This window comes from Tigriopus californicus, chromosome 7, assembly GCF_007210705.1.
Source record: "Tigriopus californicus strain San Diego chromosome 7, Tcal_SD_v2.1, whole genome shotgun sequence".
NCBI lineage: Eukaryota > Metazoa > Arthropoda > Copepoda > Harpacticoida > Harpacticidae > Tigriopus > Tigriopus californicus.
The window spans coordinates 1,096,116-1,109,998 of record NC_081446.1 but is presented as its reverse complement, the minus strand read 5'-3'; the positions used below and the strand labels follow the sequence as shown (position 1 = coordinate 1,109,998).

Below are 13,883 nucleotides of genomic sequence, written 5' to 3'. Positions count from 1 at the left end.
CAAATCAATTTTTGGTGCAAGGTGATTTGTGCAAGGTCGTGGCGGCACGCAGGAGGTCAAAGGTCGAATAAATGAAGATCGCAACTCCCGTCGCATGTCAGCATGTCAGGTCGATGTCTGGTTTGTTGTCTCTTTTTGCAGGGAGGGTGATTTGAGCGGAAAACTTGAACTTACCATTTCGCATGGGTGCCTTGGGCACCCAAGTGGTTGGATTGCGCTCAAAAGGCCTATTTCTAAATGAATAGCCATTATTCATGTTGTTGGAAGTTGGGGGAACTGAAATAGTGAGGGGGAATACTGTGCAAACAAAAGTGATTGATTATCTAGAGCATGCAATTGAAGGTCCACATACACAACAACGTTGGGTGCCACAAGTGCCGTATTGGGATAGAAAGAGAGAGAAGTTGTGTGAGATTTACCGTTATCTAAGAAGCCTCTGGCTGGACCATACATTCCGATGTGACCATAACCCGGATGAGCTTGGGGCTGGGCATGGGTTGGAAGCCTTGCATAGATTGAATTGGCAGCCTCCTTATCCCGCTGGGCCTTGGTCTTGGCAAAATTGGGAATCCGAGCACGGAGACCACAATAATAAGGATCATCTGGAAGAGGAGAAAGACAAGATTTGAACTGGATTCATCGTATCGATGAAATTCACTACTGATCAGAAGAATTCAAGAAGCAATCTACGTGCCCAGTGCAAAGTGATAAAGGTAGACTAAGATGGTGCTCTTAGGTGCAACGTACCAGATCTCTTCTCACCCTTCTTCGGGGCCTTGTTTCTGGCCTCGAGCTGTTGACGGAATCGGTGTTCATCCACCATGTGTTCATAGTCAGGCTAAAACGAAAGAACAACAAAAAAACACAAATTAAGTTTCCTGCCTCTAACCGGGGGCGGAATACACAATTGCGCACCCTGGGCATCCCTGTGGTTCCGTATATTGCGTTATTGTCCCTGGGTGGAAGTTTTGGCGGCTTATCTCTGGAGCGTTCTCTGTTTCCGTTGCCCGAAGACCCAGACGATCCACTGCCCGCAATGCTGTAGGGGTCTTCATCCGGGATAGGAATGCGCGGTCGATTCCGGATGTCTATTGCGGGACGGGGATTTTTAACTAATGAGACAAAATTTTGGTCGTGACGAAAAACAAAAATGTAGAGAGTAAAACAAACACTGCCAAGAGTCGTTGTTATTGGCCGGTTTGTGTTACTTGTTCAAGACCCTCCTACCTGGTGGCATTTTAGACTTGAGCATATCCATGGCCACGACATTGATGAGCATGATCCAACAAGGAGCCTCGAGGATGTCTGCCTCATTCTTGACAAAGGCCACAGCGCTGATGCACTGGCATTCAAGTTTGCGTCGATCTGGATAGCCACGCTTCAGCTCTCTGCTAACATTCTGTTGGAATTTTTTCATATCAAACAATTTGACTGGCTTCTCGGCCTCTAGTCCACCATTGGGTAGTTTCAGGATGTCATTGGCAATCGCAGTGTCCTCTGGCGTGTTCAGAGTGGACTTGATGTAGACATTGGATTTGGCAATGCGCTTGATTAGAATATTCCCAGAGTCGTCCATTTTGATCTTACAGCCCTGGAATTGGGGAACATTTGCGCATTTTTACCCACATGGCATAGATAGGCATCAGGGCAGTATGAAACAAATACACGGTACTACATCAATTTCAAAACGCTTAGTGAACATGATTTGCGCACTGTACCTGCCCAATATGTCGTTTGACTTCATCGGTTTTCGGGTCTCGCATTGGATTCTCAAACCCGGAGAGTCCGATGCGAAACCCATCAAAACCGTCGTCCGATCCGTTGACTGTGAGAACAGGAGCACGTGCGTAGGCTTTGGCCACCCTGCGGTTCCGCTCCAAGACAATGATTTTGGCCCAAATCTCATCATCAATGGATTCCCATTTGTTCAAGACCTCTTGAATATGATCCTAAAAATTGACGACGAAAAAAAATCATTTAAGACCATGGATCTCGTGCTAAAGCGAAAAGAAACGAAAAGAAAAGATCCATCATTCGAAGCTTTGTAGAAAAGCGGTTGCACTCCCAAGCAACCTCCTTGACACGGAAGAGACTTTTCCTGAACATAACCTTGATAAATCTCTTAGGGGTTGGATCTGCTTGTATTAAAAGTGATTCTCTGCCTTTGACTTCCCGACAAATTGCAACTTCATGCCTTATTTAGCGGATGTTTCAAAAAGAAGCATTTCACCGCTAAAAAAAAATTGCCATCTCGCCATGCACAATGTGTGTGCTTACGAGGCCTCTACGCTCCTACATACACATGCATGCAAACTTAGATTCAATTCAAGCTACAAAATAGGCTACCAAGGCTTCCTCATGTGAAGCCAGATTCAATCGTGCTTCGCCAATAAAAGATCTCGCTGGAAATCTAAACCTTGAGAAACTTGGCCGAAAACTTAATTCTTATCTCGACATCTGATATCATAACGATTCCTAACCATCCTAATTCATATTATCCCGTTCTTGCATTTGGTGGCAAACCTAAAAGCAATCATCAAACACCTTAGGTTGACAGAAATAAGCTAACAAACCGGCACCAAAGCTCGTCCATGAGTCGATTGATCAGACCTTGGTCCCAGGTTCAATGGTTCTCTCGATCAACTCGGCCAATGAGTGCAGGTAGTAAAAGTTACCCCTTTGACATCCGAAGGTTTCGAAATAACAAGGAATATCATACACCAAGTATTGGCTCGGCTTCAGGCTAAAGCAAGTGCAAAGAGCTCGTCCAGCTATTATGGACAGTAACCCAATTCAAGCAGTCCCTCGTGTTCAGGTCGGGATTAGAACTTCAGATTGATACCTTTGATGCCCGGAGAGTGAAAAGATTCCATACCGTTGGGTAACTCCTGTCATGGTTTTTAATGAACGAGCACTCCCTTCGTTTTTTTGAGTCAATTGTCTCAAAATCTAGCAATATACCTGTTGGATCGTGGGCTCGAGAGCAACAAGATATTGGCCCAAAATGATCGCATTTTTGTTATGTGTTTGTATGACGGAGATAGAATGTGTTGTGAAAAGGTCCTTGATCATTGGTTGGCACTGCCATTGTATTCAAACAGTCTAAACTTTGTAAGCAATGCGGGTGGTCGATGCCACCAACAAGTCTTAGCATACCAAAGCATATGAATCCAGTCATGGGTTTGGAGTGGCACGATGTTTTCGAATCCACGACGCCACAATTCACTCGCATTTACAAGATGGTTGCATCTGAGGCCCTATTAAGATCTGTTGCAGCTAGCCAAGCAATCGGCCGGCTTTTATCTCCGCTGCCTCATAGAGTATAGTACATGATTCTTATGTATGGGTGCCAAAACTAATCCGGACGAATCCTCACTCTTCCAAGTCGTGAGTAAGTGCATTCATGGGAAGACAATGTTTGACCACTGGGGGATACTCATTGAATGCTCTCCTGGGGGAAATGACAGACAAGGTCATTTGGTTAGGTTCTTTGAATATTGGGGAGGTGAGTCGTGGCCAATAGGATAACTTTTTGAGTGGTCCAAATTTTGTCCGACATGATTTTCATTCTTTGATGCTTCAGATCGACCTCACTCAAAGAGCACATTAGAATGCATACTTTTTGATCTGTGGATGACTGTTCAAAGTTGGATTCATAATATTTCATCAGGCGTGGTCCGGGGCATCATCACTGGCTTCTTGACTAATGGATCCCAATGCTTGAGTCGATGGGTGCCAATAAAGATCGCTTCCAACCAATCGGTTGGGGCTTTAGTTAGTTCAAGGTGACCTTGATCAATCATAGGGGTTTGATTTGGATTGCACGCGACTCACTCATTGCGATTGGCAGAAACAATTGTGAGTGGGAATGAAGTTGCGCCAAAGCCAAGGTATTATTACTCCATTTCGGCAAAGAGAGGGACAATTTTTGGTCGGCTCTCTTTTGCTGGTAAAGCATCCACTGCGTGGATAATAGTGAACACACAACATAAACTTTTGGTTTTAAATTCTAATTTTGCTCTTCACGTATAATTCATGAGCATTCGTTGTATCTCGTTTATTTTAGATTGATCATGGCAACCCTGATGTTGATTGTTAATTGAGGACTCGAAAACACGACAAATCTTGTCTCGTCCTTGGCTGTAACGAAATTTCAGCCCTGGCATTTAGGCTATTTTTGTGACCTGAAAAGACGCCTGAAAGAGGGTGTTCCTTTGTTCTTCTGCCCTCCTTTAGCCACACCCTTGGATGTGAACAGGTTTTGATGTGAAAAACCAATCAGAGCTCATGCAAAAACGGTTCGTGTGCGTTAATTCAGGTTTATTTTTGGAAGCTGAAAGACTGTCAAGCTATATGGAGACGCAATCCCCAATTAGAGTGGGCAACCCGCTTATTGGACGACTTGTTCACTAATCCAGTTCCATTTGAGTGCCAAAAGGACTCTTTTGCTTAAACTCCAATCATTGAACTTGCTTTTGGGGATCGAAGAGAGCTTTGGAATTTCAGAGGATGACGCTCTATGGAGTGGTTTTTGACATATCTGAAAAGCCTGAGGAGTGCCACGACGAATTAAATCATGCCCAAGTGCCTTTAGTCGATGCTTAAGATCCCAAATCTTGATTGGGTCTATTGCTCAAAATGTTCATAAATCAACTTTGGGGCTGCGGTAATGGAAGTAATTCAACTTCTGGCGCTCTTTGTTGCAAGGAACCTCCAAGCTGACAATATTTTCAAAGTTATTAGAATGTACCAAATACTCAAGTGACAGTCATTTTCGAACTAAATCTTCTCATCAAGATAGAACTGAACCTGTTTGACCAAGCACAACCCAACTGTCATTGATATTTGGTGCCCGTTAATGAAGTGTTGCTTTAATGAGATGACATCATTAGACCAGCTGACCACGTAAACACGTATCACAGAGATCATTCCACCTTAAACTTACGTCAAGGTCACTTTCTGTGTTGTATCCATAAGGAAAACTAACTTGATGACTTTGCAACACCCCCTGGAGCAAGTTTTAAATTATCTGTTGGGTTCGGACACCCAAAACTTGGGGATGGCAACCCAAGCCGTCAGACAAAGTCGTCTGGAATGATTTGAGAGAATAACGCGCTAGTCAAAAATATGCATGAGCAACAGGGCGGTGTCCAAGACAAACTGGTTTCCAAGGCAAACGCTGTATGCATGGTTCTTGTATCAATCAAAATTCCAAGAATGGACCTGCTCTAAATAGGTAGTGACAGTTTATGACCAATCAACCCAAAGCCGCCGAACTATCGGACCACAACCAAGTCATGGGCCAAACGGCAAAAGACTCTGGTTAACCTTGAGAAATGAGGATTCCATTCCCAAAGCAACATTAAAGGCTACTACTAAGCCTCATATTTGTCATATGACATTTCAGTGTGCAATGGAGGTTTTTAGATGGTTCTGCTGTGTTCATCCGAAGGATCCAAATAACATATAGGAAGAGGAGGCCTAAAAAAGCCAAGGCTAGCTGCCATACCGGCAACACTCGATTGCGTCCCAGGAATGCCATTTATGAAAGGTGTGGGAAATGCCCAATATACAATTTCGCATCTGTTCACATCGCCAATTGCTCAGGGCAATTTCCGTGGACAAAATCCTTTCAAGGACAGTTTAGCAAATCTCAGTAAGGTTAATAATCTCACATCTAGATCCTCGAACCCACATCTATGCGTGATTGTGTGGCTTAGGATCCTTTGGATGGTAATAATGGACGGTAAAAAGTCGTCTTCAAGTCTTGCTCTCAATCCCAGGGAAAGAATGTTTCGCTCTTGGTAGGACTGGACACACCCTGTCCACCAGAGGTGTGCAACCAGAACTTCCAGTCCTCGCATCCACCAGTGTACGTACTGGGATTGACTCCATGACTCAACGAGGAGTCCGTGCTACTCCCTGATTTCAAGCCTGCTGATGGTGATATTGTACATTGGTCAGCGACGCAATAACGTTAACATACAGACCAGTTTTGAACATGAACTGCAAATTTGTGTTGGCGTTGGAATTCGAGGATCGGAGACAATCACGTGTGGTAGAGGTGAAGTAAGTTGGAAAAATAACGGAAAGTTTCTCATCGGGCAGAGAGGGAGTTTTGATTATGTTATAATTTGTCAGAATCCTTATATTTAGCGATTTCAAGCCTCGTTTTTCTGTATTTCTCAAATCAAGTCGGATAATGACTCTAATTTTGTAATAATGGTGCATTTAGAACTTTTTGAATTCGTTCCGAGAGGAGGTTGAAAGCCCTAATCGACGTTTGTTCATGGATTAACCGGGCATGAATTGTGGTGGACTTGTGGTGGTGCCGTTAGGTCGATTGAAGAAAAAATATAAGACTCCAAAGATCCATTTGGTCGGGAACCCTCCTGATTTCAACTATAAAGAGTAGATGCCGACAATGTTTTTGCCACTCTATGACATGACATTGCTGGAAATGTCTATGCATTCATCCTTGAGGGGATCCATGCTAGATGGATGCCTTAGGGAGCACTTCTTTTCGCCCTTTTTAGGCCCTCACGTCAAAACAACCCGTTGAGAGCGGAGGAACAAAATCCAACAGAAATGGGCTCAAGCAAGGAGGGCCTAAATGGGGAGACGGATAGATACTAGCGAATTGCCCAAGGGTTGGTTGGATATTTATAATGGTTGCAGGAATTGAAAATGTCATTACCCGCAATGTCCCCGGATCAGCGTGCCGTACCTTGAGAAAAGTGAATTGGCGATGATTAAAAAACCATTTTCCAATAATCCCTCCTTGAAGTTTAATTGCCATGCCTGTTGCTCCTGTTCTCAAGAATTGGACGTAGCCCGATGAGAAGGAGGAGATTCGCTTCCGTATTATCTTCCTGATTGGCCAGGTCTGAATTTCATCTGTTTCAAAAAGCCCCCCCCCTCTCTCCTCCTCCTCCCTACTTCGCTCCATCAGGACAGTTGAAACCCCCAGCCACACAACAGTTCAAGTGTCTGAAGTGTATGGGAGTCAATCCTATCCGGTAAACTGTTGCTCCAAAGTGTGGCCAGACACGAAATACCATCCATCCATCCATGTGTTATCTCCATGTTTTAACACTTGCCACAGTTGGTTTCAAGGTTACCACTTGGTTGGGAGAATGGTGACCACTTCACCGTTTTGTTATGAGAAGTAACCTCAACATCAACAATAGTCTGTGTGAAGGGGAAATATGCATATCTGAATCAAAACACGGGCCTACACATTGTATGTTGATCGGGTATGTGATGCCACGAGAAATTTCTCCCAAACGTGCCTTGAAATCTGTCAAGCACGGACCTTAATGAGACCCCGTGGGCTCGATCCATTAGGGTCGTAATTACCATGAGCGAAACGTCGGTGGCATCAATTCTTGGACTTCAGGGTCAATTCTAAGTTAACCACATTCCGCAAATCAAGAACGGTAATCTTCTCCAAGCTGAAGACGAGACCTTCCAATGGAATTGGCCTCTTTAATTTCCGCACACCATGACGAGGGGTTAGAACTTCGTAGTGAATGCTGCCAGCCTGGTCTCGCTCATGAACGGCCTTAATGGGATAAGTCAATGGAAACGAGCATCACGATTCCCCGTGGAGGAGGTGCTGGAAATAATGTTCGTGGCAAAAGCAATGAGCCATCCGCTTGGGCGAGTACAATGCCAATGGCACAACGATGGTAAAGTCAAGGAAGAGAAATTTCCCTTTCGTAGTGTGCTCAAAAGCTTTTCAAGTGATGATTATATGGCGATTGTTCAACTTGTCATCCGGGAATGCGGGAGAGGTAAACAATTTCTGCACCACAGATAAAATGACTAACCTCAATCTGGTGGTCAATGAACCAGTGAGGAGCATACTATAGCTCTGATTGTATCGATCCGTCTTAGTGAAGAATATCTGTCTCGCATATCTTCAATCATGATGAATATAGACGAGTTCTCGGAAACCTCTGAAATGTTCATGTATTGAATTAAGAGCGCCATGAATCAGCAGAAAAAAAGCTTCTTTTGGGGCTAGAGACTCGGCTCAGAACTCAACGGGTTCGAGGCAAGGTGTGGCTCATGGCTGTGGTAGCAGGTCCATGAATTAGAGTGTTCATCCGAGACCCGTCGCCCGGAGTGCCAACTTTAGATGAGATCAGGGAAATGAGCTCAACATAATTCAGGCTCTATGTACCACTACAGAAGGTTTGTTCTTCCTTCTTGCCGATTGACAACCATTAGCGTCGGTAGTTTGAATGCTGCGGCCACATTAAAAAACCGTCTTAAGGGTCTGATTTGTTGACATTCTTCCCCCGAAACGTCATTAGCCCCACCGAGTCTGAAAACCATCAGAAGCTGAATTTGCCATTAGGAAGCTAATCCCTCGTCCCTGAGAAGCCAGCGCCATTGAAGATTGTCGTCAACGAGCGACACTGACAACAACAACATCAGCAGCCGGTGAAGGCGGTCCCAACTACCAACTCTCAGCTGGTTTACTTGTTTACAAGTGCCTTCGGGCTTGAAATTGATTTTCTCTCATTCTTTCTCCACCCACATCAGCTACGGTAAAAGTTCTGGCTGAGTAGTTGTAATAAGGAATGAAGAAGACTCATAACTCCTATGAATGCCCTCATTGACAGTCGAAAAACTTGTCAAGATCTTTCAAGTTCATCTTTCACTGATGGACTCCTTTGTTATTATGATCACTCACGGAGTAAAATGGAAGCAGGTAAGGTACAAAATTTGCGACCGCCCAAAACAATGGGACCCTCCAGGGTAATGTTTGATAAAGGCAATCACGTAATTCAAATCAGAGCGCCTGTCTAGCCAAGTAGCTTTGAACACGAGACAAATGTCAGGACTACCATTTGAAATGGATAGAAGGCATTTCATTGAGGACCAGCATATTTTTCACATCACTCGAAAATGACGACACGTGAGGCAACCATCAAGTTGACGATGAGCATTGAGCATTTTAAACAACTGGTTAGTTGGTGGTTGAAATTGGAATTTTTACCCCAATCTCAAAAGAGCACATTGATCAACCATCAACATTAGAATGGTGGTCAGCCATTAATTTTAGAATGGTGGTCAACCATCAATTCTAAAATAGAAGCCAGGATTTGGAGCCGCCACATGATCATGATTACGTAGACCTTCCAACTTTGCAAATAATGACGAGCTCCTCAAAGGGTGATTAACTCACTCAATAAATCCCACCACCTAAGGCCTTTGTTCGAAATCAGTGTGCTATACATAATTAGCCTATTATCAGACCAGATCATCGCTGATTCCGACTCCCCTCCACTCCACTCTAGTATAGGATCAAACCGAGTTAATTAAACTTCTGTATGCTCTTATTGACGCGTGCCTCTCCTCAGAGATGCTTGGATAAAATGTTTACGACCGGGTGATGCGACACTTGGCACTGAGTGTCGATCTGCCTCGTGTCACGCCTACTGACTCCTTACCTTGAACAGTTTTTCTTTTTGATACCAGACATCCTCCTCTTCGGGATGTTCAGCGGGGACATCCAGATTGAGGTCGTCCCTGGATCGGGAAAGTATCTTGCGCCGGGAGACCATTTCTCCGTTCGTCGTTGGACCGCAACTGAAAGCAAATACAAACAAAGCCATTAAATGGACGAGGACTCCATTGGCGAGAGGGGCAAGGCTCTATAAAGGTGTTAAACTTTGTTTGCCCACGACCAATATTGTTGGATTTGACTTGAGTCTTGGGCAAACGAACTCAGGCGAATCATCGGATTAAGCACCCTTTTGACTTTTCTAATGCCTCTCTGGGACCTTTTCCACGGAGATAATTGTCGTGAGTTCAAGTTTGCAATTTGACTTTAATGTCTTCATATGACCTTTCACACGGCTACAGTACTCATACATCTAGCTTCAATTACGGTTCGCGAGGAACTGATAATAGAAAAATCCAGGTCAAGTCAAAATTGCTCGTTTTCAAGCGTCTTCGGTGAGACTGATGGAGCTGTCAACTCCCCAAAGACATGCAATGTCAGTAGAGGTGCCGAATTCTGAAAAATCCTAAATTGATCCCAGTCAGTGTGAAAATGAGGATTTCACGGTCTCGTGAATCTACTCTCAATTTTGAACATCAGCATCGTCATAACAACAACATTTGGTTTTCATTCCGTCCAAGCATGAAGCGCACTAGAATTCACACAAGGAAAACTGTCAAAGCACGCCCAAGCGTCTTTTCAAAGCTTCTCAAACGCCAAATGCGTCCAAACAACTTCCTCATCTTTACGAAATAAAACCATTGGCTCAGCTTGAAACTGCGCCAAATTTGGATCACAAATAAGATTTGTTCATTGTAACGATAAGAGAAAAATGAGTGATAACGGGTTTATTTGCCTGATCAATAACCATTGAACAGTGCTTCTCATGCGGATTGAAGTCTCTAACAGCGGAATATTGTTGGTTGAGGGACATTTTGTGGTTTCTTCACAAAAAAAATATTTCGCCTTTTGGCGGGAACAACTTGAAAATGCAAGCCACCAAGATGTCCTGGTCACCGTCTCTCAGCAGTCCTTGAATTTGAAGTAAGCCTGTTTTAACCGCTTCAAGGCATTTGTGGCAAAAATTGTCAGATCTAACGTCCAAGCGATGCTGACCTTGTTGAGCCATCATTACTACAACCCGACCACAACCAGATCAAATACCACAACTCCATTATCAGATAGTCGTCCAGATGTCCAAGCGGCTCAGCCTCAGTACCAAGCTGTCCTTTGGATGCATCCCGAAGAAGAGGGCATCATCCACAATGTCCAAAAAGTAGACACCTGGATATCCGAATAAGAGCAACCTGAATTCCTCCCGGCTTTCGACCATGGAAAGGAATCATAAAAAAAAATCCAGCTTTTCGCCCGAAGGCCACATAGCCTAACCAGAACTGGGCCCATTAGAACGAAACAGAAAAGGGATGTGTTGCCCGCAGAAGCATAAAATATGTTCGGGGGCCGAGCTAATGACTAATTGCTCTTTGCATTTTAAGGCATCTGTATTTTATTGTGCGGAGGATGTCCAGGATAGCCATGGGTTACTGGACGGCCTGGCCATACACTTGTGACGGATAAAATGCATAACTATTACTCTTTTCAATGAACGGAAGCCGTCCTACGTGAATGTTGGCTCTTCCGTGCGCAATCATTGTACAATATATTCTTTATTGACTCATGGATGGTTCTATTCTCTCACAAGCGTATCCAGTTGACCGAACGAAGACCAAATTCCAAATTCCCCATTCATCGACTTGTCAAACACGTCTTTGTGCTCTGAATGTAGAATTGTTGTTGGCCAAGACGTGCCCTTCAAAAAGGCCTCCGAAGTGCCCACGGTTTTATTCATGGCTTATTCCTAATCTCGGACCTGTTGACTTCACTCTTTCTTCCTCTTTCCTTTTACAGATGCACTTTTAGCATCGAACTTTTCGTCTCAGAGTGGGAGTGGCCCAGATCGAATGGGACGATACCCACTTTGGTGGAGCATCTCAAGGGCCACAGACAGAAGGATTCTTTCCTTTATTTTTCACCAGGGTTCGCTTATGTACATAAATGAGTTTTTCTGGCCTTTGTTGATATTGCATGACATACTAATGCCTGGCATAGAATGAGGTCAAAATTCAACCGGAAATGGAACGAAAAAAAAGATGGACCTAGAAATTTTGGATAAGTTATTCTATGTGCATAGAATGCCGTTGACATGGACCGCTTGCTCCTAAATCCCAAGCCTGTGTATACTGAATTCGAACTTTATTGGGAGCTGAAATGTGCTGCCAAGGAGCCTGATGGAGCCTCAATTGAACTCGATGCTGTAAGGGAAAAAAGATTAGACGAGTTGACCCTGAGATTGAGCACGGCCGTCATGATCAACATCATCAAGAGGGCCTCTTCATCTTCGGCTCTTCCATTCAAAGCGCCGATCATCATTTCCGTGTCTCCCCCTAGCATCAGCTGCAAATTTCCAAGAATTGTTTTCCTCAAGTAGTCGACAGAAAATCAATTAGAATTGGACCGAGGTTGGCCCCATTTGACGAACTCACTTTCGGGAAGAAGAAACCCTCTCGTAAAAGCTATTTGGAAGCGATTTGCGGGGATTATTTGTTTTTCTCATGAAGGACCTGTGAAAAATGTCTTCAAGTGCGCATTTTGGGCCTCGTGGTGGAAGCTCATAAAAGATCTCTCTGGTTTGAGCAATTGTCACTTTCAACTCCCACCTCTTCCAGCAATTTCCGGCGACGCGACCGACATCACAGCTCAAGTAAGGCCTTGGAACATTGAGAAGAAAAGGTCAATCTCTTTGTCGATGTCAAATTCATTTCTGCGTTTCCCTCTAGAGATAAGTGCTGCATTCATTTCGATTAGGGCGTGGTCTCGTGCCCCGGAGAATGGGTGGAGACGGATTAATTTCCTTCCAGTGCTCCTTGAGGGACGGACGGCGTCTTCCAAATGGATTGCAAGCTCGCTTTTCAAAGACACCCAGATTCTGCAATAGTTCTTCCTCTCAAGCTCGACAAGAAATACAACGATGGATGTAACTTGGAGCCAAGCTGGGACTACTTTTGCACTTTGGAGTGTACGTATAGAGCCTCTTAGACGTAGTAAACCATTCATAAGGTCAACTTTCACATTTCTCGATGGGCCCTCCACATTTCCCAAATTCCATCCTGTCAGCATTGAACAACTTGAAGTGGACATTTCTGTGAACCCCACCAAGTACGACCCCATCTTTTGCCTTTGCCTAGGAATACCAAAAACATCACACGGTGCGTAAAATGAGGAAAAGTCGATGATTGCCTCACTCCATTGACGATTCATCGTGGTTTATTTGGGAGGGGGGAGGGGAGACAAGACTATGACACTTACTTCAAACGTTTCGAGCAATTGTATTGACCTTCCTTTCAATATTTAAGGGCATTATTTTTCCGCAAAGTACGCAAAATCCCCTCATGCTGGGTCAAGAATTTCTCATACCGAAAACGCCCCAGGATCTTTGAATACGATTGGGAAGGTGTTTACTCTGCCATTCAAGCAAGTAGGGAACATATCTAACTTACACAATCATGTGTGAGCGTTGATCTGATCCAAGTCACATCCCCAACGAATCGCCGACTGTCTGTCCGAGATATGGGAGAAAGACAGAGACTCCTTGCGTTAATCTTGACTGACAACTACCGAGCTCTTAACATTCCTACTTCTTTCATGGCTGTTGGCTGTAAACATGCCTAGTGTTCAGTTAACCATGGGTGAGTATACCATCCACGTCTGATCTCGCCTGAAGTCGTGTTCAAGCAACATTATTCACGTTGCTGTCAAAAGGTGCCTTCCCACTCCCACATTCAATATCATTACAACACTTTAGAAGAACCGGATTGAGGGAGAGAATTGAAGTCGGCTTCCGGATGGAATGGTTCTCACAGCCAAACAACATCATTATTAGACGACATATTTCAATAGCTTGCCAGGTTCATTGAATTCTGGCTCTGCTTGGGTCTTTGTCCAATTTTTGAGGATCGAGGATGCGATTAGTCCGATTTTAGTTACATTTGGTTTACTCAGGGCGGCATGACAAAGACCAGAAATCAGAAATCGCAGATTTCTGTTTAGATTCCCCAAAAACATGAGGTCTTACAAATGACACAAATATTGTTGTTGAGCCTACTTGACACCAGATTTCCACGCTGAACTGAACTGGCTTCACGCTAAATCATAATGGAAGCACTTCAAACTACGTTGTCAGTCCAATTCGATTCCTAGTATGTAGGCTCAAGGTAATGGACCTCCAGGAAAGACCGACACTTCCTTCAATTCAGAGTTGTGAGTTTCATAGCTAGGTGATAAAATTAAAGGGTCCAATGGAATGGTT

The 13,883-nt window shown here is 44.1% G+C and overlaps 1 protein-coding gene across 6 annotated transcripts in view; it reads right to left on the bottom strand.

The window, feature by feature from the left end:
• LOC131883244 (uncharacterized) overlaps nucleotides 1-13,883 on the bottom strand; it is a 74,966-nt gene that overhangs the window by 1,323 nt on the left and 59,760 nt on the right. For 3 of the 6 annotated variants that reach the window (XR_009373600.1, XM_059230678.1, XM_059230673.1), the window contains 7 exons: nucleotides 9,465-9,603; nucleotides 1,719-1,949; nucleotides 1,228-1,591; nucleotides 916-1,112; nucleotides 748-838; nucleotides 420-602; nucleotides 175-276 (listed from right to left, as the gene is read on the bottom strand). Coding sequence is in view for 5 of the 6 variants with exons in the window: in XM_059230678.1 (XP_059086661.1) it covers nucleotides 175-276; nucleotides 420-602; nucleotides 748-838; nucleotides 916-1,112; nucleotides 1,228-1,591; nucleotides 1,719-1,949; nucleotides 9,465-9,603 (1,307 nt within the window). In the remaining variant the exon portion in view is untranslated. The remainder of the gene's footprint in view (nucleotides 1-174; nucleotides 277-419; nucleotides 603-747; nucleotides 839-915; nucleotides 1,113-1,227; nucleotides 1,592-1,718; nucleotides 1,950-9,464; nucleotides 9,604-13,883) is intronic. The other 3 variants (XM_059230674.1, XM_059230675.1, XM_059230677.1) reach the window with 3 other exon arrangements.